The 26,950-nt window shown below is 48.6% G+C and overlaps 7 protein-coding genes across 7 annotated transcripts; 4 read left to right on the top strand and 3 right to left on the bottom strand.

The window, feature by feature from the left end:
* Nucleotides 1-1,700: 1,700 nt before the first annotated feature.
* Nucleotides 1,701-2,654, top strand: EsH8_V_001100 (SDR family NAD(P)-dependent oxidoreductase; the record flags this gene model as incomplete). Its single annotated transcript, XM_083273616.1, has 2 exons — nt 1,701-2,406; nt 2,491-2,654. 2 exons carry the CDS (start codon nt 1,701-1,703, stop codon nt 2,652-2,654), a joined length of 870 nt encoding a protein of 289 aa, XP_083126331.1.
* Nucleotides 2,655-3,082: 428 nt separating this feature from the next.
* Nucleotides 3,083-4,122, bottom strand: EsH8_V_001101 (uncharacterized protein; the record flags this gene model as incomplete). Its single annotated transcript, XM_083273617.1, has 3 exons — nt 3,083-3,239; nt 3,294-3,456; nt 3,513-4,122. 3 exons carry the CDS (start codon nt 4,120-4,122, stop codon nt 3,083-3,085), a joined length of 930 nt encoding a protein of 309 aa, XP_083126332.1.
* A 584-nt stretch (nt 4,123-4,706) lies between these two features.
* EsH8_V_001102 (glutathione S-transferase family protein) lies at nt 4,707-5,219 on the bottom strand (the record flags this gene model as incomplete). The annotated part of the gene is made up of 1 exon (XM_083273618.1): nt 4,707-5,219. The coding sequence occupies one exon, from the start codon at nt 5,217-5,219 to the stop codon at nt 4,707-4,709; it is 513 nt and encodes a 170-aa protein (XP_083126333.1).
* Nucleotides 5,220-6,360: 1,141 nt separating this feature from the next.
* EsH8_V_001103 (zinc-binding alcohol dehydrogenase family protein) lies at nt 6,361-7,626 on the top strand (the record flags this gene model as incomplete). The annotated part of the gene is made up of 5 exons (XM_083273619.1): nt 6,361-6,483; nt 6,545-6,567; nt 6,620-6,736; nt 6,801-7,360; nt 7,421-7,626. The coding sequence occupies 5 exons, from the start codon at nt 6,361-6,363 to the stop codon at nt 7,624-7,626; spliced, it is 1,029 nt and encodes a 342-aa protein (XP_083126334.1).
* Nucleotides 7,627-9,863: 2,237 nt separating this feature from the next.
* On the bottom strand, nt 9,864-11,712 carry EsH8_V_001104 (flavin monoamine oxidase family protein; the record flags this gene model as incomplete). The annotated part of the gene is made up of 2 exons (XM_083273620.1): nt 9,864-11,393; nt 11,458-11,712. 2 exons carry the CDS (start codon nt 11,710-11,712, stop codon nt 9,864-9,866), a joined length of 1,785 nt encoding a protein of 594 aa, XP_083126335.1.
* Nucleotides 11,713-20,280: 8,568 nt separating this feature from the next.
* EsH8_V_001105 (Alpha/Beta hydrolase protein) lies at nt 20,281-21,490 on the top strand (the record flags this gene model as incomplete). Its single annotated transcript, XM_083273621.1, has 5 exons — nt 20,281-20,333; nt 20,388-20,622; nt 20,708-21,100; nt 21,163-21,330; nt 21,404-21,490. The coding sequence occupies 5 exons, from the start codon at nt 20,281-20,283 to the stop codon at nt 21,488-21,490; spliced, it is 936 nt and encodes a 311-aa protein (XP_083126336.1).
* A 4,098-nt stretch (nt 21,491-25,588) lies between these two features.
* EsH8_V_001106 (uncharacterized protein) lies at nt 25,589-26,134 on the top strand (the record flags this gene model as incomplete). Its single annotated transcript, XM_083273622.1, has 1 exon — nt 25,589-26,134. One exon carries the CDS (start codon nt 25,589-25,591, stop codon nt 26,132-26,134), a length of 546 nt encoding a protein of 181 aa, XP_083126337.1.
* Between the last annotated feature and the right edge of the window lie 816 nt (nt 26,135-26,950).

A 26,950-nucleotide genomic window follows, 5' to 3' on the forward strand; every position in this document is an offset into this window, starting at 1 on the left:
GCCGACTTAGCCCAAGATGCCAGCGTCGACTTCGTAGCGTGCATTACCCGCGTCGACAAACACTACGAGACGATAAAGCCCAGTATCGCTGCTGGAAAGGCAGTTTTTGTGGAATGGCCGTTGGCGTCGAATATTTCACAGGTGCGTGAGCTAGCCGGCCTGGCCAGGAAGCAAGGGGTCCAGTCTGTGATCGGTTTGCAAGGATTCGTTACCGCCCCTGTCACTGCCGTTAAACGGCTTCTCGAGTCTGGGCACATCGGAAAGGTTCTCAGCTCTACTGTACACGCTACTGGCGGCACCAGCACCCGAGACGTCTTTCCCGTGAATCTCAAGTACTTCACCCAGATAGAAGTAGGAGGAAACGTGATAACGGTCGCTTTCGGGCACTGTAAGCAATCATCCCCGACTATAATCAGATTTGTTCTATCGTTATATTAACATTCGGTAGTGTGGGAGTTCATTTTATCTACTCTCGGTGACGCGCAAGATGTTTACAGCCGGCTTCAATTGGCGCGGCCCAAAGTTGGTCTGGCCTTTCCAAAGTCTGGCGCGATCATCGACACTGTGGAATCCAATGTGCCAGATCTAGCCTTCATAACCGCCACTTTGACAGATACGAAATTAGTCCACGATGAGGCCTCTCTTCTCATGAGTTTTCGCCGCGGCCAACCGTTCCCTGGGGAACCCCATTTCATATGGACGATCCACGGCGACAGAGGCGAAATAAAGTTCACAGCCGATGGAGGTACGACTCCACGCACCATGGCCTTGAGCCCGACCAGGATTGAGTTGCACGACTTTGGTACCGGTCAGGTTCAAGAAGTAGACTGGAGTTGGGAATCATGGCTCGAGGAACTCCCTTTTGCAGCACGTGGTGTGGCTGCGCTGTACGATGCCTACGCCAGTGGTGATAGAACGGCCTACTCTGACTTTCAGCACGCTCTGAAGCGTCACGAAGAATTGGAACATATCCTGGGCAGTTGGCGGGGCACTCATATATCCAATTCCCCAATAGAAGATTGAGAAATCATTGTTGAGACTCCATTGCCACTTCAGAACTGGCATGAATCACGCACCCACACATGTATCTGCTCCTCGAGTCCAAAAGAGATTCCTTGTGGGCGGTTTCGTAATATTATTCCTTAAATGTATCGACGTAATTTGGTGTTCCTCATCCGCAATATGGTCAAAACTTCTATGCTTCTATTTCCGATTATTCCCATATCCAGTAAAGTTTAACTCCTGGTGGTGGTGTGGATCCCGGCTTTCGGCACGATCCTCATGTTCCCACACCACATGCCCATGACAGTGGCGGTTCTGGACGTAAAAGTGAAAATTACCTGTTTGGGAAGTCGTTATTTCCGCGTGCTCATAGTGAATAGTACTAGATTATTAATACCTAGCTTTACAAATTGTTGTTTCATTACACAAACCACCCTTGCCCAATACCGCATTGATGACATTTGTGCCGCGCGCTTCGGGAACCTCTGTGTTCCACGGAGGAACTAGGCTCGCGAACACTGGACTACCATTGATCCCGAAAACTGGCTGTACGAAAATATCAATATGATGCAGCAGCTTGTGTATATAAGACGTTACACATGCAACGAAGATTGCTGTTAATTTGCCCCATCACACAACAACATAGCTTTCCACCTGAACCTGTCATTCAGAAAGTCGCACTTCTACGATCATACAAAATGTCTTACACCCAAACCACCCACAATGCCAGCTACCCAGCCATCGCCCCATCGAATCCCGCCAACTCCGCTGCCGGAAAAATCATTCTAATCACTGGAGCTGGGTCCGGTATTGGACAGGCTGCAGCCGTTTCCTTCGCTGTAGCGGGCGCCAAAGCTTTGATCCTTATCGGTCGCCGCCTTGACTTGCTCGCGAAGTCTGCTGACATTATTCGCACGAAGAAGCCAGAAGTGGACATCGCCCGCCATGCCGTCGACGTATGCGATGCTGAGGCCCTGAAGTCTGCCATGGCGGAAACTGTGTCTACATTCGGACCCATTGATATTGTCATCCATGCGGCTGGCGTCCTCCCGACTCTTGGTCCAATCTCGACTATTGATGCCAATGAAGTTTGGAAAGCCTTTGAAGTGAACATCAAAGGGACTCTAAACGTCGCACAGGCGCTGCTGGCCATTTCCATCTCTGTGGAAGGGGCCAAATCGGAACCCGTACTGGCTACTCTCAACACTGCCGGTATTCTCATGCCTCCCCTGCCGGGAATGGGTGGTTATGTCGTGAGCAAGGCGCCCTTGCTGAAGCTGATGGAATATCTCGCCGTGGAGAATGCTGGTAAATTGCGAGTCGTGACGGTCCACCCTGGCCTCATCCAGACGCCGATGGCGGCCGAACTCGAGAAGTCGGGACTGAAGTTCCCGTATGATGATGGTATGTGCCTCAGCGTTTCCCGCATTCCAAAGACCCCCTCGCATTAATAGCTTTAACTCGATATCATTTACTAATTTGCTCTAGTATCGCTGCCTGCGGACTTTCTGACCTGGGTCACCGGCGACGAGGCGGCTTTCCTCAATGGCAAGTTCGTGTTTGCGAACTGGGATGTGGAGGAGCTCAAGGCTCGTAAAGCCGAGATCGAAAAGGGGACGGATCTGACCTTGGTACTGGGTGGATTCCATTGAGCGGGTGAGATATTTCAATATCTTTTGAATGCAAGACACATCCTGAAAGCTGGGCTGTACCGTTTGAGAGCACGTTTAAATAGGCCTAGCATGGAATACCAGATATGTGTTTGCCAATCTTTATTGAACTGAAATGCCCCAGGAGCAGCATAGTACTCCACACAAGTCATAATACAAAAGGATACAAGGCGATTACCTATAGAATAAATAACGGCTGAAATTCTCATAATTACACAGTATATGTTGACTTGGTGGAGAAAGTTGATCACAAATTCGAGTTTGGAACATTGCTAAAGTAGGATAAAATGCACTTGGAACATAATCACACTAATAAAGTTTTATGAATCATGTTTCATCTAAATCGGAATGAAACCTCTCGTAAAATCTATCAACGTCGGGACAGTCCGCATGTCGTCACAAGAATGAACCTAGAATTCAAATTTTTGATCCGCAATGGCGATATCAGCCCTCTTGTGGGACTTTAGGAAGCCTTCCATATCGATTGGGACAATGTGAGCGTATCTCTTGTTGTCGAGGTCTTCACCGAGGTTTGCAACGCCATTTGTGCACCAGTAGATAAAGGCTCTGAGCTAGCTATAAGTATACGTCCACAGTATTTGGAAGCAATGAAGAATTTACCTAGATCCCCAAGCTGATAGATTGCTCGGATCCTTATTGTAGGTGTCTTTGGCAGCATCGTATAGGCCGGCAAGTGATCCGAGACGTTTCAGCTGGAGGGGCGACTGGTAGACTTTGTTGTATACGGCCTTGATTTCGGAGACGCTCTTGCAATCGCCCCGAACTGGTCCCGTTAGTTAATCCGGTGCTGGCAAGCGACAAATACCATAACCAACTTACATCGAAATACTCCAACAGCTTCCTTGTCGACAGCAAGAGCAGCTGTGTACGCTGCCGTGGCCTCATATGTTGTAAAGTCCCACTTCTCCTCGCCAGTGCCCCAGTAGGAAATTGTCTGGGTGTTGGCATCGTAAACCTTGAAGTAATCGCTCCAGAAGGTTTCCAGTAGAGTACCGACTAGAACATGTACCCCTGCCACGTCCTTGTGTAACATATACTTCTTGATGATTTTTGTCGACTGCTTGGGGAACAGCTCGCCATCGGGGATCTTAGTATAGTCGACTGCGAAGTCACTGGGAAGGTATCGCGAGACGCCCTCCTTGGCGCAGGCATCAATGAGTATCTTCTGACCTAGAATCATGACATCGGGGCTTCCAAAGTAGCAGCAGATGACTATGTCAGTTCCTTTGACAAACTTTTGGACGGCCGCCTTGTCATCAAAGTTGCCTTGGATCACCTCGACGTTGTAGTTTTTGAGAGCTGACTGGGGCAACTTCTCTGGACGACGGCAAAATCCCTTGATCTTCACATTGGGGTACGCTTGCAACGCCTTCACTACGCACTGAGCTAGCTTGGCAGAGATGCCGGCGATACCAACAACGGTTGACATATTGATTTGTTGGGGAGAAATTAAGTGTCAACTGATAGTAGTGTAAGTGGCAGAGGGCAGAAATAAACAGAGGATAACAATGATGTTAATGTCAGAAGTTGGAGCCCAGTGTTGGAGCTTCGAGGACAAAATATTTGAAGGGCACTGTCCATATGCACACTTCTGGGGAGCTTCGGCATATTTCTGCTGCTGATAAATCACTCAGTTTACATCATATAGCATTACAACAATCGGCGTAACTTTTCTGCTAGCGTATGGGTTGCGGGGTATGGCTTGACACTGGCTGAACGTTTTACTTTAAATAAGGGAGATTTTACTGGGCCCCCGCGGAATGAGGATGGCAGAAAGGTCTACAAATTGCCACATGGTTGCGAACATTCATCAAGCACAAGTCCCATGACTCAATCCAAGATTTAATGCTACTTTCTGTCTTACCGGGGATACATATTACCACATCAACCAGAATACTGTACTAATATTCACGCGTGGTGACGTCGGGGATATTGATTTTACGGATGTCGACGTTTGCATGTCGTTTAGTGCAGACAGCCGCAGAAAACCTGCTTGGCTTCTTCATTTTTCATTTACTGCGTAGGACTAGTCTTTCTAATATCGATGAGCACTTCCTGAATGGAAGATTTCAAACGCTCATCTCTAATCACTCGCAAGTACCACTTCGTAGTCTCGCTGTACTTCGCCCTAAGCTCCCGGTCAATGATATGAGCGAAGCCCCAGTACAGGCCTGCGGCAACGGAAATGTCCCCCAAACTAAGTTGTTCCGTAGCAATGTATTGACGACCTTGAAGGTGTTTTTCCAACGCAACAAGAGACACGTGGAGACGAGTAAACGCTGCCCGCTCCTCGATTTCGTCAAAAGCAGCCATACCATAGCGCCACATAATCAGAGTCGTCAGGGGCGGAAACAGCTCATGGTCGGCAAATCCGATCCACTGGCGAATGAGAGCGCGCTCTTCTACAGTAACGCCTAGTAGCCGGGCGCTTGCGGGGCCGCTTTCAGCGGCATATTGCGCGATGGCATCCGACTCGAAAAGGGTCATTCCATCATTGGCGGACTTGAAAGTCGGAACTCTTCCCATTGGGAAGTCGGCGAGAAACTCCGGGGTTCTGTTCGTCTTTCCAATGACAAAGTTTGGTGCATAATCAACCGTACGTCCATTCACAGCCGCCACAGCCTCAATCTACTCTGAGTGTAAGTAACGAAGTAGAGACAGGAGCTGCAGAAAAGCCTCCTTGAACATGGGAAAACATGTCCATACCTTCAGGGCTCGTGGATTGGAGGGGTAGCTCCAAATGGTTCCAATAGAGCTCATGATGATCGATTAAGCCTCGCGTATCGGCTGGTTGGTGATGAGAGAAATTTGAGGTCCGAATGTGCCAGTATACGTAGCGGTGGAAAATAGCCAACTATCTCACCAATTGCCTCGTGTTTCCCGGCTGATTGGTGGCCATTTATAGCCCTCTGGTCGATGAAGAGATTGTAGGTATATCTTCCCCATCGGACCGCCCTTTCGGATGTAAAAGCCACCCAAAAGAGGTTTGATGGAAGAGTAGTTGACTTGTCTCCACCGGGCATTTGCAATCGTCCGTGGTAGTGGAGTTTCCTCGGTAAATCTCGCCCCAATGTGCCACACGCAACCCTAGTCACGTCAGTAACTTGCATTAGTGTGTTCTCCAAAGACCCTAGGCTGAAACTATAAAAAACAACGTCAGTAGAGTGCATACATTTGCGGGGGGCATGACTACCCACGTAGCTAAAACACAACTGAATATTGTTCGCTTAAACTTTGGATGAAACAGGATTGTGAAGAGATCAGATGTTGATGTTTTTAGGCGAAGGAAGCGATGGGGAAGGGGGAGATCATTGTAAAGCGAGAGTAAATCTAGCCTGGAAGTGGTTAAATCCTCAAGAATTATTTCCTGTTAAGCACAAGGGCGAAATCCTTGGCTGACATATCGAGATTGAATAATGTCAGAACCTTGTAAGTCATGCCGCATAGCCGCTGCTCTCTGAGCCGGTGTTCTAGGTGCACAGGCAGTGTAAGTATCTTACTAATTCAATGGCAATGTTCCATTTCCTTTGTCATACCTTTTGTACGCTGAAGGATAAGGATAAATAAACTGTCAACGTCCATTGATAATGTCCAAAAGGAAATATTTTCCTCCTGATTTTAGATTTTTTTTTGGCATATACTACGCTATCAATTCAATATCAGGACAATGGCTGTGAACGAAGCTGCCTGGATCACTTGCCCCTCGCAGCATCCTTTCGCCGTGAAGGAGGCTCCTATGCCTACTGCAGGAGCCGGAGAAATCGTCATCAAAAATGTTGCAGTCTCTGCTGTGAGTAAATATTTCTCGGATTTCCCTCAAGGTTTTGCTCTACGACTAACTTGCTTACTAGAACCCTGTCGACTGGAAAATTCAGTCTGTTTTTATCGAATCTGGGGGTTTATTTCCACTATCTAACATCATACAGGGCATATGGGAGATACCTATCTCAGTTTCCCTTCATTTTGGGCGAAGATGCGGCTGGTTTTGTAGAGGAGGTTGGCGCCGGCGTAACTAGGTTCAAAAAGGGCGACAGAGTCGTTGCGTCAGTCCATCTTTCCCGGAACTTCCTCTCTAGTGCAACTCAAAGCTGACTTTCGCGGATCTAGGCATTGCCATGGCCTCATGACGAGAAACCCCGCCAATTCTGCTTTTCAGTCTTACCCAGTCGCCACCGCCTCTCTGGTTTCACCCGTTCCCGACTTCATGACATTCGAACAAGCTGTTGTCCTTCCTCTTGCTATCTCGACGGCCTGCGCTGGCCTCTATCCCAAGGGGCTGCTCAACCTGCCGCTACCCTCTGCAACAAAGTCGGAGAAGATTGGCAAGACCATATTGATCTGGGGCGGCGCATCTTCTGTTGGCGCCACCGCAATTCAGCTAGCGGCCGCCTCGGGTGTAAATGTGATCACCACGGCTTCCCCTGCCAACCATGAGTTCGTCAAGAATCTGGGCGCCGACCAAGTCTTCGACTATAGCTCTCCCACTATTGTTGAGACACTTGCTAGCGTTCTCACTGACGTCGATTTTGTCGGAGTGTACGATGCGATTAGCGGAGATTCCAGCTCCGATGATATTTCTGCTATTCTCGATCGACTTGACAAGAGAGTTCCTGTGGCCAGCGTCCTCCCCATTGACAAGAAGACGGAGAGATTCGCCCCTGAATATGGTAAGAATGAATGTAGTCCCGGCAAATTCACGTGCAAGAGTTACTGACAATTATATGTAGTTGTCGCCTTTAGCATCGTCAATGAGCCCAACCAGCACATTGGTGAATGGGTCTGGGGCAAATTTATCCCTGAGGCGCTGGCAAATGGCTCGTTTCAGGCCAAACCAGATCCTTTAGTGACTGGCCACGGATTGAAAGACATTCAGGGGGCTCTTGATATACAACGCAAAGGTGTTTCTGCCAAGAAGATTGTGGTCACGCTTTGAAATAGTTGTATGTCAGTCAACTAGAAATCCTCAAGCGTTCGACTCATCCGATTTTTTCAACCTCCCTAGAATTGTGTTTCCTCTACTCAATGGGACTTTTTTTCCTCGAACTTGTGCCTGTTTTGAACATATGAATGTTAGCATATGAACCCCAAGCAATCCACTTCCCGTCAAAATTGTTAGAGGGCAAGCAATCTTTAAACAGGGGATGCCATGTGTAATAGTGTAAATTATTGACAGCTGGGTGCCCTGCTAACCGGATGAGATTTGCCGCTATCCGGCGCTCGACCCACTCACCTACGTCAAGTCAGCAACAAAGAGCTGTAAGTCCGGTCTTGTCCGAGTTGGCCGAAAGGACACTCCCTGTAACACTGAGTCAGGTACTGCGCAGTGGCGCGAGAAAGCACTCTCGGAACAAAGGATTCGCACGTTTGTGGCAGCTCTACGCAGTACCCTTCTCATGATCGATCGTTTCTGCGGTAAATAGAGCACTCCCGTTCGCTCTCAACATCAACGACGTCTTGAATATTGTCTAGAGTGTGATTCTAGGGTGGGTGGTTTTTCTCCTGCTCAAAAACAAATACATTTTTACTACATTTCTCTCCATCTCTTGACTGGCAATTTGTTTCACCGAACGGGAAAAAGACTGTAGCCATTGAGACTGGAGAGAGACGCGGGGCCAACACAACGTCTTTGGTCATTAAATCTTCCATTCTGACTTTGGCTGTCACGGCAATAATGCCTCCCCACTTCATCCCGCTCCAGCTCATGCCTCAACAGGCCGATGCGGGACCAGGAAATGATTGGACTGGTACCACTGACCCGAAAGAAAGGAAGAAGATGCAGGATCGCATCCACCAAAGAATCAGGCGTTAGTCTAGCCATCCAATCCGACCCGAATCCGTCTCTCGTCATTGCACTAACCGATGCATGTTGAGAAAAAGGGCAACGAATAAAAGAGAAAATGGACGGGTCGGCGATTATACCACATCCTTCGGTAGCGATAGACGAACCTTCCCATAGCTCTTTCGGTGAAATGCGTCATGGCAATCGACTCTGCTCCCTACTGGGGACGCAAGACACGACACCGCTGACTCTAGCTTCATTCACAGCCTGCGAGCCCGACAGTGAGCGCACTGAGTATTTCATTCTTCAGTTCAGCACTGAAACTGATCTGAGTTTCAACCTCGGCTCGCCGTCTGTAGACATGCTGCTCAGTCTCGTCCAGTTCAACACCACGCGGGCATTGATAACGAACGCGAGAGTGATGGGTATCACGAGTGAGCTTATGATGCCTGATGCTCGGTCTCAGCTTACCTTCCGGAGCACCAACATGGCGGCGCACGAGCCGGTGCCTATAAGCCTGGAACCAACTCAGCTTCAGCTCGCCGTCAGCCATCACCCATGGATCGACATCTTACCGTTCCCCGAGGTCCGAGACAATATTTTGCGTCGTGATGAGAATTCGTATGATAAAAAGGAGCTATGCCGCGACTTGAGAGGGTTTCAATCGGTTCCTGAGGGACGCGGAGGGATGATTGTGTGGGGGAACCCATGGGATTCCCAAGGATGGGAAGTCACTAAAGCTTTTGCCTCCAAGTGGCCATGGGTAGTGAAAGACTGTCACGAGTTAATGAACTCCACAAGACACTGGAGAGCAGTTAGAGGCGAGGAAGAATGGGTAGGTCACTGAAGGAAACATTAGACTGGCAACATGAGTCTTTCGGTGATGACGAAGAAACACGCCGAGGCATTGTATTTGGCCTGGCCCTTTTGACAGTGAAACGTGAACAATATTGTTTGCTGGCGAGTTTATGTAAACTGTTTTCCTGGAGAATAATCTCTGGCTGCCACCTCATACGGCGATTAGTGCTTCATTAAGCTTATGCAAGCACTACAACTAAGACTGTATGCGAAGCCTCTTATCAAATTTCCAAAATAAGATCAAAAGACTATCGCAGTAAATCGCCTTTTCCAGGCATGGTCATGGTTTCCAAGTACGCCCGTAGCGACAAATTCACTTCCTAAAGCTAGCTCTCTAGGTCCAGACAAGAGTTAAACATTAAATGTTATTGTCTGCATATGTTTAAGATAAAGATACGTAGTTGGTACTTAACCATGGTAAACGGGGCGTAAATAGCCAGCTATCAGGGAGTGTTCCCACGCCTCGCTCTCCTATTAACCAATATCCCAGCTGTGCTATAATTCCCAGTTTCCCTGCCAAAAAGGAAAGTCTTTCAGAAAAAGCTCTCCTTGGCTGCAGCCTCACAAAGTTGCTGGACACATCTCAGACCAGCCTCCAGCGCGCCCTGGATCCAGCCGTGCGAGTAACTAGCCTGCTCCCCGGCGAAAAACACTCGATCCTCCCAGTCGGTGCTACACATTGTCTCCAGATACATGGTCTTCTGCAGGGGTCCAAAGTAGCAGAACGCGCTGCCGCCGGCCAGCTCGTCGGTGGGAAACACTTGCGAGGCGCCGGCCTCGAGGTACTTGAGCGAGTCGGCTTCACGGAAGATGTCGTTGAGGTTCTCCGCCGCCGTCCTAATCCGGCGGGCGGGGGACATGGCTCCCAGAATCGTTGCGTCCTGCTGGAATGTGTACGCGGCCATCACCGCGCCCCGGCTGCTGTGCTCAAACTGGGCGTTCTTCTCCGTCACGGGGAACATGGTGTAGCGGATGGGCAGGTCGGTGACCATGCCCCCGTCCAAGCCCTGGTCGTTTCTCTCGAATATCTCGTTCCACCACCGCTTCTTGTACTGCAGCAGCACCTTGGTCACCTCGACGTAGCGGACTTCGCGAATGGCGTCCTCCTGCTTCGGCTTGAAGGCCCGGGACTTGGTGATGGACCGCTGCGCAGTGTAGGGGATCGCGAGAATGACGTAGTCGCTTTTGACGTACTGCTTCTCGGCGGCCGAGGTCTCGTAGGTGACCTCGATCTTGCCATGTTTCACTCCGACCTCGGGCGTCAGGTCTTTGAGGTGGAGTGCGCGGGCTCCGAAAATGATGTTCTCAACCAGCGACTCCTCGCCCCTCTCGGGGGAGATGAAGGCCTTGGGCACGAGATCCATGCCGCCCTGCAGCTGCGTCATCTTGGCCGCCACACCGGCCTGGTTGCTCGACAGGAACGAGTCCTTCAAAGATTCGATGAAGCCGTTTTCGAAGACGACGTGGGCGTTCCCAAGGTCGTAGAGCTTGATTGCGTCGTCACTCCAGTTTGCCACATCCTTCAAGTACGACCGAAGCGTGTACTTGTCGTACTCGGCCGTGATTTTTTCATATGCTGCCTTAATCTTGGCTGGTTCATCCCCCTGCTGGTCCTCAAACGCTTTGTGGAACGTTTCGACCACGGGATCAATGGCAGTTTTGAACAGTTGGTCGCATGTCTGCCCACGCTCACATTCTTTCAAACCCGGGAACAGCTCTAGGAGCACCTTATCCTGTTCTTTGAGCTTCTGGTCGAATTCCTTGTAAGTCATCGTTTGGCCGCCTTCATACCCGCTGAGACAGATAAACTTGTTCTCCATATCGAATTTAAAGGTCTCGCCAATGTTGAATCTGTTTATGTATTCGTGTAGTAGGTAATGGTTGCCTGGGATGCGCATGGCTCCGCCCTCAGCGTGCAGGCCCGGAGCAAAGACGGGATCTCTGAAGGTGACGACACGCCCGCCGACCCTGGAGGACGCCTCGAGAATGGTGACATTCACACCAGCCCGCTTCAGCTCGTAGCCAGCAGAAAGGCCAGACACTCCAGCTCCGATGATTGTAACCTTTGACAGAAAATCAGTATGTGGATGTAAGGGTGTTCTGAGCATGAAATATGTTGCAACTTACCGATTTCCCCTCGGGAACAGGGTTTTCTGGGCCTTTTTGAATCAGGTCAAGAAGAATGTTTTTCACCTGGTCGCTTTCATCCGGCAGGTCGCTGCTCTTGTCGTCCGACAAGATCGAGAACGCGTCCTCGTCATCATACTTTTTATTTTGCTTCAATAAATACTTCAACAGCGGCGCTGAGATGGTCGACCATGTTTCCTGTGTGGTATGCTCCGAGCTAGTTTTAGGCTCGGAAGTTCTAGTGTCGATGGCCATGATGAGATGATGGATGACGATGCATATGATGGATGAAAAACCTGGCGAGAAGTAGTTGCAAAAACAACAGACACAAGGCAGTATTTATCCCCAGCAAGCTCCATCGCCCGAAGCGCACTGGATTGCAGCCGGCCTCTCGCTCGCCTGGGGAGGTTCAGCTCTGCCTCCTGTGACGCTTTCGTATATCGAATTCTTTTTTTTATTTTTTAAGATATCGACCCATAAATCGGCAAGCAGCTGAATAAACCATGTCGATAGCAAAAGTGGCTCCGAAAGGGGCAAGAGGCGTTCGGCCAAGTGCGGCCCGCAGCGCGTTTGCTGGATTCCACCGGCGAGACTAGATGAACCCACGGAATTGGACCAATAGAAACCCTGCGTGGCTTATTGAAAGAGAGAGCTGAACCGAAACCTATGGGTCCGTGGGGTATTCAGCCCGCCACGATGCGGGCCACACTTAGCAATATGGCTAGCTCGTGGGGTACCTATTGCTGCTTTGGGACGAATCTAAACGTGGTTTTGAAGAACGAAAATACTCTGAGGCGACCGCTTGCATCAGTATTACCGCTAATTTGGATGAAACAAGCGGTTGCCAAAACACTCACTTATCAGCAGTACGCTTTCCAGCCAGCTGAACAACCATTGACTACTAGTCGCCTTGGAACCCAAGCGACTGAGCCTATCATTTAGTCCATGGCAGATGCATCGCCGAGCGAACCGGGGTTGATAGGTACATACAGTGACCACCAGAAAGTCTGGAAACACCACTCAATTGCCGCGCCACTCAAGCGGTGTTTTCAAACTTTCTGGTGGGCACTGTACTTGTGCCTTGACGGCTAGTCAGGTATCGCTGGGACTGATGCAATCACATGCAGCGTGGTCGTGCGCGCCAACGACAACAGCGAATATGAAGAGCATCTTGATATGTGATGATGGGCACTGTGTTCTTGTGTAGTGGCTGATGCCGTGGAGGCCTAAGATTGTGGTGTTTGCTGTGAGGAATTGTTGGGGATGATGTGCCGCTGATTCTACAACGGGTGCAGCGGGGCACCGCTAGGACGACGCTCAGGTGCGATCAGGATTGGGGAAAATGCTTTCAGTATTGAGTGCAAGTAAAGTGCGCTCAAGTAAAAGTAAGTATACTTACTTAGGTATACTTTTTCTCTACCCTGGGCCGCACTATATAGTGGAGTAAGCTACGTTAAGCACGTGGCTTGCGGACACCCACCTGTGTGAATAGGTTAGTCAGCGCGCAAAGGAAGAACACCCCGTGTGAGTTCTCTTCATAATTAATGTAGGTCAACTGCTTTTTCTTCGATGGCGCCCGGACTCTCTACCGTCCACCATTCATTTACCAACACAGACCACAACAACATAGTCGTATCATCGTGTATCAAGCCCACATGCCATCTCTTCAAGTCTGTATTTATATCACAATCCTTAATGTGGCTAAAACGAGGGATAGTAGTGACCACCCCTCACCAGAATCCGGGGTTTGAAGCGAACCAGCGCTTCACTTTTGTGGCTGAGAGTCCTCTTCCAGCAGCCGGTTTGGATACTTAATGTCGGTAATACGTACGTCAACCGAGATTTGTTGGTCAAGCTTTAATCAGGCGTCTGTGGCAGCCTGGATCTCGGGCAGTTGTGCGACAGGCGCCGTGCTGAACATGATGACTTGGCTGCCGTCGTTTTCAGGCTTGTTTAACCAACTCTTATCGACAGTTCCACTGGGGAAATACCGGGGCTCTAGAGTAAGCGACCGTCTGATGGCATATTGATAGGCTGTGCCTTTTGTCATGTTGACGAGAGGAGTATGTAAGATGTGTTGATCACGTGTCGTTGAATTGAATACTTCGTGCAGAGGGGCGCGGGTCACATCCTGCCAAGATGAGGACCCGGTGCTGTTGATTCTTTAGGCCATGCTATAGATTTCAATGTCCATATAGAAATCTAGCAGACAGACGGCGTCAAGACTTTTCAAGCCAAAGATGACGGGTTACCATTTTTGTCATGATAGCCTCATTCTGCCAAGCCTTTTCTTTGGCTGCGGCACTTGGCAACGCACATGTCCCGTGCGCCTGCACGTGACTAGCTCACAAGATCCCTACTTATACGAGCTCTTTGTCGTTCTTTCACTTACAGAGAATACAAGACACTTTTCCCTGCAAATCTCTTATGCCCGCTGTGAGCTCTCTCGTCACAATTTTGTAGACGCGTATGTTTCGTTTGCGCGTGGGAATATGAGATCGACCTGGTCAGCTGGCAGCTGCCGGTTTTGCCTGTCTTGTCACTACGGGGGGAATGGGGAGACAGAAAGCGAGAAATATGAATAACAGCCGCATGCTTGCGGTGCTGTTGTCGCGGTTGAGATTGAGGTTAGCGGTAACTGCGTGAATGACTTGCCAATGCGGTTGTCACGGTGGGTTCAAAGATACCTCGGGAACTTCCAATGATATCCTTCTTGTCTAAGTGAAAGTTCTACATGCCTGTAGCGAGTTTTAGTTTTGAACGCCAGAAAGTCCCATGATCATCAATCTTGTAAATCTGCAAAATATCCAATTAAGCATGACAGAAGGAAGTTTCCGTATGGTCGTGGTCTGATTTCATTGCTTTATCTTTGAACGAGTTGCCTGGTAGGAATGAAAATTCGTAAACTTGGAACTGAATCACGCGTGTATTGCTTCAAGATAGTCTTTAAAATTGCCTTGTCTCTGAGATCCTTGCCGCAATGGAAAGAGACTGTCTCTGAAACCCGCTTCATCGAGATTTAAAAAACCTCATTACGGGCGATGCTGCGCCTTCATTCGCATCCGACTGAAGATTACGGGAATTAACCGGAGCTAGTGACATTAAAGTTGAATTCACAAAATTACAATCTTTTATGTAACTTGTTCCGGTTTTTGTGCACAACTCGCACTTTATCGCACCCACGCCACACCCTTTCAGATCTCCTGGAGAAGAGCATACCCCACAAGAAACTCTTCGCCACCTACCACGCCTAAAAACTGGAGGAAATCTCCCCTTTCTATCATTTCTTTCTGGACGAGGTAAAATAGAATGAGTTGAGTGCTCAGCATTATGCCGTTCATGACTAGTGTAAATTTGGTACTTCTATTTGGTTCATTTCGCAGCAACTTTAAGTCGAAGCACACATCCTGATGTGCAACCAATAAAGATTGTCGAGTCTCTTATAGCAGATGATACGGGTGTGTACTTTGAAGGAAGCCACACGATTCTCTCGTTATCCTTTGTGATCCACTTCTTATCGTCGCTGAGACCAAGTCCACAAATATTCGGTATTGATATGCCTTCTTCAATGACTGGCAATGCATCTGCTGAAATGACTGGAGGCAAGATGATAGCTCCACGGTCCGTAATCAGTTGCGCACACAAGGTAGAAGGAAAGGCCAGGCTACTTATACAACTCAAATGTAGCATCTGCAGATGTGTGCCTGTCTCTGCGGACCAAAGTCGAACCATGTTGTCGTCTGAAGCTGATGCTACCGTTTGTCCATCAGGGGAGAATGCCACTGCTGTAATTAAGCCCTCATGACCTCTAAGTGTCCGCAGGTGTACTCCAGTAGGCACATCCCAGAGCTGTACCGTTCTGTCGATTGATGCTGATGCTACTGATTGGCTGCTAGGTGAAAATGCCATAGTCGTGATGGAATATGCATGGGCTTTAATTGTCTGCTTGCGTGAACCTGTGGCTGCATCCCATAGCAGTATCGTCCCTTTAGATGCTGATGCTATAGTTTGACCGTCAGGTGAAAATGTAACTGTGTTGACCAAGCTCTCGTGACCTTCAAGAATCGTTTGGTGCCTGCCTGTGACAGCATTCCAGAGCAGTACTGTCTTATCGTTTGAGGCAGATGCTACAATTTGACCGTCAGGCGAGAATGCTATTGCATTGACGGATTCCTTATGACCTTCAAGTGTCTGCTGGTGTATTCCGGTAGGTACATCCCATAGCCGTACTGTATTGTCGACTGATGCTGATGCTACCACTTGGCCATCAGGCGAGAAAGCTACTGCTTTGACTGATCCATTGTGACTCTCCACCGTTAAATCCCAGAGGCGTACCGTGTTATCATAAGATGATGTTGCTACTATGTGGCCGTCAGGTGAGAATGCTACCGCACTAACAATATCTCCATGGCCGCTAAGAGTCTGTCGGTGTCTTCCTGTGGCGGCATCCCAGAGCCTAACCGTCTTGTCGCCTGACGCTGCTGCTACTGTTTGGCCGTCAGGCGAGAAGGCTACTGCCATTACCCAGTTTTTATGACCTTTGAGTATCTGCTGGAGTGCACCTGTAGCTGTATCCCAAAGCTGCACTGTCTTATCGTATGATGCAGATGCTACAACCCGGTCATCAGGCGAGAACATTACCGCACTGACTGAGTCATTGTGGCCTCTAAGTTTCCGTCGACATGTTGCGGTAGCCAAATCCCAAAGCACCACTGTCTTGTCATGCGATGCTGATGCTAAGATCTGACCATCAGACGAGAATGATACTGCGCTGACTGAGTTCTCATGACCTTCAAGCACCTGTTGTTGTTCGCCTGTAGTTACATCCCAAAGCCGCACAGTTGTATCGTATGATCCTGATGCTACAGTTTGGCTATCAGGCGAGAAGGCTATTGACCTTACTGATCGTTTGTGGCCCCTAAGTGCCTTTCTGTGTTGGCCTGTAACTGAATCCCAGAGTAGAATAGTCTTATCAATTGACGCTGTCGCTACCACAAGACCGTCAGGCGAGAAAGCTACTGCAGTAACTGAACGTTCATGACCTTTAAGACTTTTTTCGTATTTACCTGTGGTTATGTCCCAAAGTTGTACTGTCTTGTCGTTTGACGCTGATGCCACTATTTGACCATTAGGCGAGAAGGTTACAGCTCTAACCCAGTCTCTATGGCCCTTGAGTGTTTTTTGACGTGTTCCTGTAGTTGTATCCCACAGCCGTACTGTCCTGTCGGTTGATGTTGACGCCATAATCTGGCCGTCAGGCGAGAAGGCTAATGCGTTAACCAATCCTTCATGACCTTCAAGTATCTGCCGGAGTGTGCCTGTATCTATATCCCATAACTGTATTGTCTTATCATTTGCCTTTGATGCTATAATCCGGCCGTCAGGCGAGAACATTACTACTGTATCCCAGCCTTTGTGACCTTCAAGTGTCTGTTGATGTCTTCCTGTAGCTGCATCCCATAGCCGTATTGTATTATCGTTTGACACTGAGGCTAGTATTTGGCCGTTAGGAGAGAACATTACTGCATTTACCCTCTCTTCATGTCCTTCAAGTGTTTTGTCATGTTTGCCTGTAGTTGCATCCCACAGCCGTACTGTCTTGTCGGTTGATGCTGATGCTAGTATGTTGCCGTTAGGCGAGAATAATACTGCCACAACTCTGTCTTTATGGCCTTCAAGGGTCTGTCGATGCGTTCCTTTAGCTGCGTCCCATAGCCGTATTTTGTTATCGTTTGACGCCGAGGCTAGTATTTGACTGTTAGGAGAGAATGCTAGTATATCAACACTGTCCCCATACACTTCAAGCGTATGTTGGTGCTTGCCTGTAGATGTATCCCAGAGCCGTGCTGTATTGTCTGATGAAACTGAGGCTAGAACTTTGCTGTTGGGCGAGAATACTACTGCCAGAACTCTGCTTTCGTGACCTTCAAGTGTATGCTGAAGTTTGCCTGGAGTTGTCTCCCATAGACATACTGTATTGTTGAGCCATATTGTCGCTACGATCTTACAGTCAGGCGAGAATACTGCTTCGATATTGCAACAATCGAAGCCTTGATAGGGGAATACATTTGCTGTAACCCAGTCTTCATGACCTTCGAGTTTCTGTCGATCTTTGCCTGTAGTTGCGTTTAATAGACGGAGTGTACCCCCGAACAACGCTGAGGCTAGTATTTGGCCGTCAGACGAGAATCTTATTTGGTTAATGTGTCCCCTTTGGCATATAAGTGTCTTTTGGGGTGTGCCTGTGGCTGCATCCCAGATCCATATGGTCTCGTGCGATGCTGATGCTATGGTCTGGCCGTCAGGTGAGAATGCCACCGCTTTGACGGAGCTTTCGTGGCCTTCAAGCGTCTGCTGATGTGATTCCCAGTCGAAGCTCACACCTTTGATACTTTCAATCATTGCGAGTCGTTCGTTCCAAAAGGTTTGCCTGATTATGCTTGTAATCGGAGAGAACAATAGCAAAGTGCCATAAATCTGTAAAGGCACTCGTTCAATCAAGAATCCAAAACTCGAAAAGACCCTACTAGCATCTTTCATGAAATGACTAAAATTCAGTGGTACATCAGAAGAGCTCTGTAGTAGTAAGTACCTATGTGAACAAGGTGGGGCAGCTGCACCAACCTGAAATAAAACGCGAAGCTTCTTAACGGCCAGGGCCCCGCCCGAAACCTTTCTCAGAAGCGAAAGGGCTTCTATCCAATGGAGAAAGTGTTCTTGTAAAAACGTAAAGATATTTTTATGCTTTTCGAATTCAACCACGTCAGCCCCTTCCCCGTCCACCAGATGGTCAATCCAGTAAACACAAGAATACCGGGCTGGCGCTAGCGGATCGGGGTCGAGCGGCGCAACATCGTCGATGGGAATTCCTGGTGTCCTCAGGTCGTATATGTCGCGCCCGAGTGTTTCAGACATTATTTCGATCGACCTTGTCAGGATGTTGCTGTGTTCGATTGCTTTGCCATGAGGATGGACATCACGAGATGCTTTCTCTAGCAAAAAGTCCTTTGCCGACTGGTGAACGAAGTAGACGATACCCTCTCTAAGGACTATCAGAGAGCCACAGTCCGCAATGAGCTCCTCAAGAAACTCAAGATCGTCAGGATATTCTACCAGGGAAGCAAGTTCCGTCAAGGCAAGAGGTCGATAGGCGATAGACACAAGACCAAGTATCCTCCTGAAAACATTAGCGTCATCTGGGTCACGGATGCCATCTATCATCCGCCTATATAATTCATCAAGTCCTGGCGGAAACCCTTTCAAATTCTTACGAACGTGTCGATTTGGGATATTCTTTAACATCCGGCAAACCAAGGAAACCCAGAGAAAAGTGCCGTCGGCTTTCGAAATCAGATAATTTTCGACGTCGTCCCTTGTCGCCTTTTTATAGCTCTTGGACTGTGCCAACTCGCGTACCCTGCCTATAATATACGCTTCAACAGCTTTGGAGATTAGATCTCTATTCAGCTCAAGATTCAGCGTGACCATCTGGTTCGCTCCGCGGAATACTTCCTTGATGTCCAGGTTGTTCCGGCTAGATACGACCCATTTGACCTGAGAGGGCATAGTAATAAATTCTAGTAGCTCCGATCTATCCTCTGTGCACTCGTCAAGAGCGTCAACCACCAGAATTGCATTTTTCAGTTCCGAGTCGTCCAGCATAGTCCTCAGCATGTCGGACAAGGCTACCCATGCATTTCGTGCCTTAAAAAGCGGCTTGCCTGCATGGTGCAGAACATGTTGAATAAGTGACGGTCTTTCATTAACGAGAAGGTAGACCAAACCGCGAATCACGGCTGTTGCATTTCGCAATTGTGGTATCGTGGCCTGGCAGAAGAAGTAGGATAGGCAAGTATTATGATCCTTTTCCAGCTCATTGATGATGCCGCTTAGCAGCATCGTCTTGCCTTTGCCAGGGTCGCCCTTGATCCAGAGCAGCCGGCTCTGGTTGCTATCACGCCATTTTTGGTAGTCGGGATGATCAAAGATCCAGCAATAAGCTTCCCACCGCAGGCCACCTTTTTCATGTTCAATGCGCATTTTGTCGAGTCGAGGGTTAGTGGCGTCTGAGTCTCCCAGGCATTGGTTGATCGTTTCCCCTGCCTGATGCTTGTTCATTAGAAATAGTAGAAGCAATGTTGCATATTAATGGATTAAAATCTTGCCTGTTTATTTTCGATAAAATTGTTCGTCTGGTTCTGAACATGCACAACAGCAGCGGCGTTAGCAGCCTTACCGACGTGGGTTGAAGGACTTGACATCATGAAGAGCAAGATCAGTGTAACAGGAGTTTCGAAATTGAGCTGAGATAAAATGGTCAAGGTCAGAATCCCATGTTTTGTTGCTTGGTTTAATCCTAGAATTACTCGACTTCAGTTTGAGAAAGAGCGCTTGAACAGAAACAACAGAAGGGATAACAGAAAGGGAGAAGTGGAAGGGAGGAGCGGCATGCGGGGGTGCCAAGGTTAAGGAATAGCTGGCCAGTAGCCTACTGAACGAGCATGAGATCTTTCAGCTGCTTCAGCTGGAGTGTGCCACATCTCGATACTTGAATCTTATTCGCCATGTCTCAGCTTTTGGCGCTGTTGTCTTAAACGCAATTTATCACTGTGCGACACAGTGTAGACGCCAAACGTGAGCGTTGGGTCCCGACTTTCGGAGGCATGACCACCCAGGCTAGTCCGCCCTAATGCGTTTTCTGCCTGACCCTCCCGATTATAAAACTGTTCTTTCGTTCTCGGCCGCATGAAAATTCCCACCGCTACTATCGCGTCAATGACACCCAAAATTCTGACCATTGTAACGTTTAAGGCATAGTCGAAAATGTCCCAGTACGGTCTTCTAGAAGTGCACAACGGAGAGCATGCTCAGGTTGAGTAAGTAAACCTCATCTAATTTTCTGTGAATTTATACTCACACCAAGAAAACAGCATAGTATTTTTACATGGTCTAAGAGGCGACAGAGAACAGACTTGGACAAAGGAAGGTGTCATTTGGCCCAGAGATTTGCTACCAAAAGATGTCCCAGCAAGCCGTATCTACCTCTTTGGCTACGACACTGGTATTACTCATCGCGACCAATCCAGTGTTACGAAAACGGAGATACATAGTGACGCCGAGGACCTCTGCGCGAAACTTGCAGCGGAACGATCGAGAAACATGACTGTTAGTAACTCTGAATGCCTAAATCCAATCCTATTGCTACATTATGTTTATACATCGCTTTCCTAACCATTAATTATGCGAGCAGGAAGACCGCCCCATAATCTTTATTGCTCACAGTCTCGGAGGACTAGTCGCCGCCCAAGTTCTGATCCATGGCGACCGGAGAACTGAGAATTCCGGCGCAAAATTGATCACGAAGCGTCTCAGGGGAATGCTCTTCCTGGGAACACCTTTCCAAGGCTCTTCAGCCGCGAAACCAGCCGAGGCTGCTCGCAAGATCCTCAAATTATTCAACATCGACACCCAGGAGCAAACTTTGAAGCTCCTTGGTGTCAACTCCGACCGTCTCAAAGAGCTCACAAGGGCATTCGCGGACATCTTAGGCAAGCGTAGGGCCTCTAAGGACCCTGAAGATAGGCTTGATGCCTTTTTCTTCTATGAAACCCTCAAGACAAGTTGGGGTATAGTATCAACTCAGGTATGGCACTGTGCTCTCACTCCCCGATTCCTAGAGAAAGAATGTTAAAGACAGGAATTCAGATAGTCGAACCAGAGTCAGCTCTGCTTCCAGGCTGCGGTGACGCAGCCCCAATTCGTGCTGATCACATCAGAATATGCAAGTTCAACGGGACGGAAGAGGAAGGCTACAATATTGTCGTCACGGCTATTCGGAAGATGATGTTACCACCATGTGTCGTTGAGTCCCAAGTAAGAGATATCCTCACCTGAATAACTTCGACATTTGACCATATGGCATTGCTTACAACTGTATTTCGAGTAGGGAACTATGACCATCAATGTGCTGGGAAAGGCCGTAAATGTCGCCAATGGAAATATCAATATTGGAAATCAGAACAACACCTTGTAGTGCTGAGTTCTTTTCAAGGTGTACGTATTCCTTGGTATAAGACATTACATGTATGGGGCAAGCAAAGTGAAGTCGATTCTCTGAGAATACTATACCTGCTTAGGTTCCAAATTGTCAATACTTGAGGCAAACATGGGATCATATACCTGATTTTGAGGCAGCAAAGTCTTTTGCTGAACTTTGCGTGGTTGTCTGGGATGAGGCACTCTTTGTGCTGGACGCAGCTTACAAGGCCAATGGGACTACCGTCTAGCGACTGCACTGCGAGCAAATAAATTCGGGGAGTATGACCAGATTACCTTAACCGTCCACAAGATAGACAGGGCATGAAAGATACACGTGGTCAATAAATTGTGAAAAGAATCATACGTTCCCGGGGGAAAAGAATTTACAAGCTAGTGAAAGCAAGAACGTTCTAGTTTATCGCCGGCTTCCAAAAGATGTGATGGGAACTTGCTGGCCTCAGGTTTTATGTTGAGATGGAAGTTGACGTGTCAATCATCGCAGAGTTTGTCATATATATGAAACAGCAAGAGAGTTGGACTCCACTATTCCTATCAGTTCGACGAGAAGCGCTCCATGGGTTCAGAACTTCATAAATTATAGGAGGCAGATTTGAGAAGTTCCTTTTAAAAGTTTTCCAAGGCTGGGAAAAAATACCTCTATTTTCAAATGTATCTCCACCCCAGTAAAATCAATTCCTTGATTACAACAGTTTCACACGGTCCGCAGATGGTTAATCCGGCTCGGGGACACAATGGACTGCGCTGATTCGCAACGGACTTGGACAAGGCAAATTCGAATGGCGGCCATTACCAGACCCAACTGGTGAAAATCGACCTCTTCACACCATGCTAGCAATCTTGAAAAGGGGTAGCTGAAACTGAGAGAGAAATCCGCGCAGGAATCTAGTTTTGAGCGTCACTATTCCCCGCTTAGTGTCTTTTGTGCAAGAGAAACAGACCGCAAAGGTGGTAGACAAATCTGAGGACAGGGAAAAAGTCGTTGAGTGGGACGACCAAGGCTGGCAGTGCAGTCGGTCTCCGGAGTCTCGTACAAAGTGAGAATCCAAGGTCGAATATTTACCGGCCACAGGCCGTCAGCCGGTCACCGATCGTAGGATATCCACTCTTGTCCCACTCTGCTCGGGCCCGAATGATCCAAAGCCAATTACACCATTCCGCCCTCCTCCGCAAAGTCTCCAGTGCCACTTTTGGCCGGGGCGATAGAGCGGCCCAGACCGAGTCAAAATCAGCCCACACCAAAAAATGAACCTCCCGCCCCAAACTGACGTAGGCCTGTGCAGCTGTGCTGCGTCCTCGAAGGAGCTCAAGGGCTTGCCGTCACCCCAGTTCTTTTCAGCAGCCCATCAGTGACAGTCACAATTCAGGCCTAGCATGTTGATCATCAAAGTGTCGCGTTGCGCCCGGCACTAAAATGAACAAGGGGGTTGTAGTTCCTCCGAATGTATTGAGCAAGCCAACCAGAATCACTTTTTATCGTGAAACGAACCTCATTTCAACCTCAATTCGACCTCAATCTAAGCCCAGGTCCCACCAAATACTCATATAGAGCCTGCTCGCCTCTCGATTCTTTCACAACCTTCATCAGTCAAAACATGCTCACCGTGTGTTCTCCTCGTCGCTGGTACGGATTCACTAGCAGCTCTGACTACGATAACCCTCCGCCCCGGCGAGAAATTCGGCCTCACCGGTATGCCTTCCATCTATTCACAAATCTGCTGCTGTTCAGCTGGCAAGTTTGATTCCTGACTAGTGTTGTAGCCATTTTTCCACGCCACACTTGAATCATTCAATACCCAGCCTCTTATTGTCTGGGGGAGCCCCACGTCGAGCATGGCCCACCGGTCGCGATCGTCTTCGGACGAGACGGCTGGGAGTGGCTCTGTCGACTTCTTGTTCATGACAGGCAGCGCCAGCACAACCGAGCTGCAGGCCGATGATGTCCCATACGATTTCTTTCAGGACGCCAATCAAGCACTCGGGCAGCAGTTTGATGATCCGCAAGGCTATGGTTTTCAGAACGTCATTCAGAGGCAGAGATATCAACAACAATGGGCGCTGCAGCCACCGCAGCCCCAGCTGCCGGCGGGTTTTCTTGCCTGTACTCCGTGGCCTATGGAGCAGAGTGACCCGAATCAACCTCCCTGGAATCACTGGGATGTTAACGCAACTCAGTATAGCCAAATAATGGCAACCAATGAGGCCGCGGCCTCCACTACATTCGCCATCCCGTTACGGCTGTCAAACTACCCATCTCTCAGCAACTGCACACCTAGCCAGGGTGACCTATTCTCTAATGGACCCCCCGCGCCCTCCACTGGGGATGGAGTGAGCACCTACAGTGACCACACTGCTAGCTCTCGGGTCTGCTGCGGTCAGCAGTGGAAAAGCCTTACACTGTATGATCGCCATCGGAATAGCAAAAAGCACTTTCGGGGCGGCTCGCAGTACCAGTGCAAGTGCGGGAACCAGACCGCTCGCAAAGACAACTACGAGCGGCACTTGAAGAAAGTGCAGTGTATAGCAAAAACCGAGTTTTTCGCTTGCCGTTGCGGGAAACAGACTCGCGACCTTGACGATCACTCTGCTCATGTCCAACAATGTGGGAATCGGCGACCCGGACGGCACCCAAACAGGCTTGAGGCGTCGTAAGCCGACTTCTCGGCATTTTCGGTCACGATACCAAGGCTTACATGGTAACCAAGTCGTGGACTTTGGGGGGTTTTTTTTTTTTTTTTTTTTTGGTGGAGTGGGAATCAGTCTTTACTGCACCTCGACTCTTGAGTGATCTGGAGGTAACCGAAAGCTGTGTGAACCGTGTCCGTGTTATCAGGTCGAATTATAGCGGACAAATAGTGCTCAATTGACTTCAAATTATTTGCCCCAAAAAACTCATCTTAATTGATGTTGGTTGCAAAATCGGTACAAGGTTTCCGGTTCATACCAGCGCGTAAGGCTTGCTAATGGTGATTGCGGAGCCATACTGCTCATGCGCATTTATGACTGGGGAAAATTCCGAGGTGACATCTGTACTGGAAGATATATGAGTGACGAAATAGAGCGCCATTGGATAAGGCCAAATATTGCATGCTATGGCCGGATCTGAGTATTGTGCCCCGTCATTTTAAAGAAAACACATACTTCAATGAATGAACAAGATATCTTGACCTTATTATTTATACTCTAGATTTGTTGGAATTACCACACGATGCAATATACCAGCAGTACTTAATGACGATGAGGCTGGCGGCGGGGTACATGCAAGGGCGACCTCTCCGGTAAGGCGCCCAGTTTGCCTGCGCTAGTTTAGCCTGACAATAATTCTTTAGCCGTTCCGTCTCCCATTCGCCAAGCTAGACAATATTGAGGTGCATTTCTGCCTGAAACTAGTGATTCAAGGGCCTGCAATTGGCCTCGCTCGCCCCCTTTGAGGTTGATTTGTGAGACAGACATAATGCGTCCTGTACTACCAGTATGTTTACCGGGAACATAAGAAAAATGTGGCTTCACCGAGCGCTCGGTATCCGATTAGGAGTAGTACAGTTTAATCGCCTGTTGTATCACCTGGCGTCGTTTGTCTACGTCTTTTAACGATCTGTGTGTTGGCTGGATACCAAGGGAAATATCGAAATGCACCTCACGCCACGCTTGGAGTGAGAATCAGACGTTCACCACCGAATTGGCGAATCATTTCTCACTAGAAATTATAATAAAAGTGCGTACTTTGCCCCCACCTCTGAGGCCCTTGTTGAATCTAAATACCCTTTCTAGTCGTAAGACTCACACAACAAGGCTTCCATTGCAACGTATGACATCTCATGAAGACTCACCAAAGTTGCGTTTGGCTTGTTACCATGTTTTTATACCCAGCACCTCCTCCACGTCAGTGAGCACCACTTCTCCAACATATGTGCGTATACGGAATTTCAAACGAATAAATTCTCAGGCCATCTCTAGGTTCGTGGAACTCTAATCTGCCGTTATGTAGCGTGTATTCTGTCTAAATATACTGCGGACACGAAAAACCTTAAGTCACTAACCAAGAATTTCAGCAACAGTCTATATATAAACCAAAATGGGATTGCGACAAAACAGCGCAGCTCTCGCGGCCCGTTCGGAAACCTTTGTCGGCGGAGACTACCAGATACAAAGCCATAAAGTCAGTGACGACTACCTCGACGTCTATGTTGTTACCGACACGGCTGGCGCACGCTTTGAAGCGCAGGCGTTTGCGCCCGCCGCGGAGATGCCGCGAGAGAGGGACGGACTCTGCAAGGCACGGCGACGGCGCATGAAACGTATATGCTGTTCCTCAAACTTTGCAGGCGAATTTGAGCACGACGGGCGTCGTTTCCTAGTTTCTAAGGTACAGAGAAACGACAAGGAGTGGATGGACTTGCAGGCTCAAGTTGGCGGCCGTGTCAAGAGTGAAAATATGCCACTGCCGACAGAGACTCATATCAAAAAGGGAGACAACCTTGCAGCGACGGATACAGGTATGGAGGAACAGCATAGGCGCCCCAGCTATGCCGAGGCGGTGGCGAGGAAAACGGAATGCCCGACGTTGAATCCGCCCATTGAAAGACAGAAGATGTGTCTCAGCCTGACTGGTCCGAAATAGGGCAGGAGGGCGGTGATAAACGGCCAATGAACTATTCTACATGCTTGGAAAGTTGCTGCAGTTTTAGGACACCGGGTTCAACAATTCTGAATTGTGGAATGAGGAAAGGCACCCGGGTAAAATACTCTGATTTTGATGGGAGTCCGTAGGCTGAAGACAGCTGGGCCCATCACTGATAACATGGTTTTGCTAGCTATTCAGGTATTCCGTACGGCTTATAATGTATGCCGTCATTACAAGTTAGCTTTCTTTTGATTCTGTTTTCCCTGTTGCCACGACAAAATCTGTTGTAGATGCTACATTGTCACCCAGGTGTAGTGTAATTCCAAGACACCCCAAGCACATGCCGTGCCATCTTATATTAGAGTAATAAGCCAGCGTAAATTCTGTGTAATTTTCTGATTACAAAAGCAATAACTACGAATGTTGCAACAGCACTTTGGTATGACCGTACGCAGCAAGGCAATCAGGGGTGATCGGAGATAGGCGTTTAGGGATTAAGCTGATACTCGGTTAATACTCGGCTGGTGGACTCTGACCACGTACGACGACGCGGTTGGAATCCCAGCACTGCGAACCTAGCTTAGACATCACGACCAATTGAATACCATTGCATTGCCCATTCATCAACGATATTAGTGATGTGTATTTCACGACGCCTATCGGTGGATGACTTGACCAGGCTGAGCAGTGGTGACGACCATTGATGCATGCAAGCCTGCGCCAACAGCTCAGCTCTCGCTAAAAGGGTATTTGTTATCACGGAATCCGCCGCTTTCCTCCCCATCATAAGCGAATAGTAACAAATTTATAATA

This window comes from Colletotrichum jinshuiense, chromosome 5 (genome assembly GCF_051148585.1).
Source record: "Colletotrichum jinshuiense chromosome 5, complete sequence".
Classification (NCBI taxonomy): Eukaryota; Fungi; Ascomycota; class Sordariomycetes; order Glomerellales; family Glomerellaceae; genus Colletotrichum; species Colletotrichum jinshuiense.